The 2,939-nt window shown below is 53.6% G+C and overlaps 1 protein-coding gene across 1 annotated transcript; it reads right to left on the bottom strand.

Moving 5' to 3' along the window:
- Positions 1–622: 622 nt before the first annotated feature.
- Positions 623–2,378, bottom strand: CD14 (CD14 molecule). Its single transcript, XM_006156218.3, has 2 exons — positions 2,002–2,378; positions 623–1,917 (listed from the first exon to the last, which is right to left on the bottom strand). The coding sequence occupies exons 1-2, from the start codon at positions 2,002–2,004 to the stop codon at positions 793–795; spliced, it is 1,128 nt and encodes a 375-aa protein (XP_006156280.1). The 5' UTR covers positions 2,005–2,378; the 3' UTR covers positions 623–792.
- Between the last annotated feature and the right edge of the window lie 561 nt (positions 2,379–2,939).

Genomic DNA, 2,939 nt, shown 5'->3' on the forward strand with positions numbered 1-2,939 from the left:
CGGGATCATTGCACATGTGGATGTCAGAGTGTATAGCCAAACCTCAGGGGGACAACCTAGGACCTTCCCACATGCCGCCACATAGCTGGGCATTGCGCTAGTGCTGGGCCACTGTTGGCCTAGACAGTATCTTGCATCAGATTCTATGCCAAAATGCCTCATTATGCAGAGGACTGACACAGAGATGTGCAAAGATGTGCAAAGGGGTTTTACATTACAGGCATGGAAGCCTGGTGTTATGAAACTCCCAGCTTATGTAGGACAGAAGGTAATGCTGCTCCTCCTCCCTAGGGGATGAAGAGAGTGGAGAGAGAGAGAACAAGCAAATGGCTCTGGGCTTATTATCTTTGAAAGGGAGGAGCTGGCTCTTGGAAAGTGCTCAGGAGAGGAAATGCTCTGTACTTTCCAAAGGATGTTTACCTTTCAAATATCTTTCAATCCAGGTGTCAGCAATTTGCTCAGGAAATCCTAACTGCACGGACTACTCCTTATTTCCGCCACACTGCCCTAGCCAGGCAGTATTCTCCTGTCTCATCTGCCTCTGAAGTTCTTTTCTTGGGAAGGGCAGGCAGGACTTCTGGGATGTTAGGATGAAGAAAGTCTAAGCACGATGGATTTCCCATTCAGCATTATCCGGCATATAGCAGGCATTCAGCTGAGTGAATGACCCAGACCCTTTAAGATTTTAATAAAGGTGAGACAGAGGGTTGGCTGGTCAAGAAGTCCTGAATGTCCTGATGGGGTTTCCCTCCAGTCAGGGCAATCTGAGCCATCCGTCATTTCCCCCAGGCCTTAACCAAAGATCCGGTCTCCTCGGAGCAGAGCCAGGGTTCCTGATATCCCCACTGCTAGGGGCGAACGCGCACAGATTGGGACCCCTCCAGAGTTCATTGAGTCCTCTCGAGGGCTAGGGCCTTCAGGGTTTAGAAAGGGATTCCCATCCAGTTTCAGGTTATCCACCTTGGGCAGTTCGTCCGGCCGCGGTGCCCTATTCAGCCGGTTGCAGCTCAGATCGAGCACGCTAAGTTTGTCGGGCAGTCCGTTAGGCACCTGCTCCAGCCCAGCGAATGACAGATTGAGGGAGTTCAGCGCGCTGGGCCAGACACACCCCGGAGTCAAGGGATCTGCGGCGGCGCGCAGCGAATTGTAGCTGAGGTCTAGGCGGACGGGCTGCACACCTGCGGTCGCGAGAGCGGTGCACACGCCATTGGGAGTCTCCATGCCGGTGTTGCGTATCGATAGATCTTGGAGGGCTGGGAACTTGTGGGGACAGAGAGTCGCGGTCAATCCGCGCTCGCCTAGTCCAGGATTGTCAGACAGGTCTAGGGTGGTGAGGGCCGGGAAGGCGCGGACCTGATCGCAGGAAAAGGCAAGTGAGTGTGCTTGGGCTATGTTCAGTACCTGGAGGCCCGGCTTGAGCCACTGCTGCAGCTTGGAGAGCCAGGCACCCCCTGTCGCCCACGACACGTTACGGAGACTCAAAGTGGTTACCGCTGGCCAAATGGCTTCCAGGGGCGGCAGCGGCATTGTGCCCGTAACCTCCAGGTCCTCAAGCGTCAGTTCCTTCAGGCGGGAGTAGCCTAGAACTCGCAGAACGCCCATCAACAGCTGAGCAGGAACCCGTGCAGCCCCCACCGTGAGCCGCTTTAAGCGCAAAGACCTGATCAGGTCACGGTACTTCTGCACGTCCGCGTCGACGTCTGCGTATTTGAGAAACTGCTCCAGGCTGCGACCACCTCCGCGGAGCTCCACTTCGACCGCAACCGTACACTGCAAGGCGCTGGACCAGTCAGGCTGCGGATCCGAGAAGTTGCACACGCAGCGCTCGTCGTCGTCGTCCAGTTCGCAAGGCTCCAGCGTGGTGGCAGAGACTTGCAGCAGTGGCAGTAGCAGCAGCAGCAAGCAGGAAGCACGCTCCTGGGAAGAGAGCAGGGATCAGGAAAGCCCCAGCTAATCCCTAGAGTTCCCCAGGGACCTCCCCAGTCAAGGCCGTGCACTTACCATGGCAGATAAGACCTTTAGAGGCCTCCGGGAAGGACTCTGGCTTCTTTCCTGTTTAACAGCACCCACTGGCTTCCAGGCTTCAAGTGCGTATCTGACCTAATTGTTTGGCAGCCTCTAAGAGTTTATGTAATCCTGGGATGTAACTCTGTACCCTCCTCTGTGAACCCTAGTCACCCCCCTACACACACACACACACACCTCTCTTCCTCCCAGCCGCCCCCTTCACTTCCCTTCTGGGAAATATTGCAATGAAGAATGTCTCAGGGAGAGGGGCCACGACAGGAAGTATCCCGCAGGGCATCTCATCCGGTGCTCGGTCCCCTATTTTGCCCTGATGACTCAGGAGCCTCGGGCAGTGCCAGATGACTCAGGCACCCAGGTTTGTCTGAGGGTTATGTAGAAAGACTAATCCTCAATGCCTTAGGCCCGTGTGCTCTGTCTCCACCCTCATTATCCCAGAGACTCCTCCCTAATCTTGGTCACTATTAACCTCCTGTCACCCAAATCCAAGCCCTTTGAATATCCTCAGATAATTAACTGGATGTTTTGTGGAAAATAATGTAAACTTTATCCGTTGATTCCAAGGGTGATATTAGCGGAAGAAAAGGAAGTTGGCCTAGTAACAACTTCTCTTCCCTTTTTTCCTTACTTGCTTTAAGTATTAACTTCTCTCTTCTATTTAGTTTTTCTTAGAGAGATTTTTACTATAAGGCATGTGAGCTCACCAGAGACAAAGAGATAGAAAGCAATAAATAACACCCCCGGGGGAGGGGGAGATGGCCATAATGCAATTCCCTCTCCTTCGTTCTCCTCTCTGGACTTTGGGCGTGCGCATGTGCGTGTGCACACACACATACACACAAGCACCCAGAGTGAGTTTTAAGCTGCCAGGTCCGTGGCTTGAACTGCAGTCAACTAGGTGGGAGTCCAGTAAC

Source organism: Tupaia chinensis, unplaced genomic scaffold (genome assembly GCF_000334495.1).
Source record: "Tupaia chinensis unplaced genomic scaffold, TupChi_1.0 Scaffold000484_1, whole genome shotgun sequence".
NCBI lineage: Eukaryota > Metazoa > Chordata > Mammalia > Scandentia > Tupaiidae > Tupaia > Tupaia belangeri.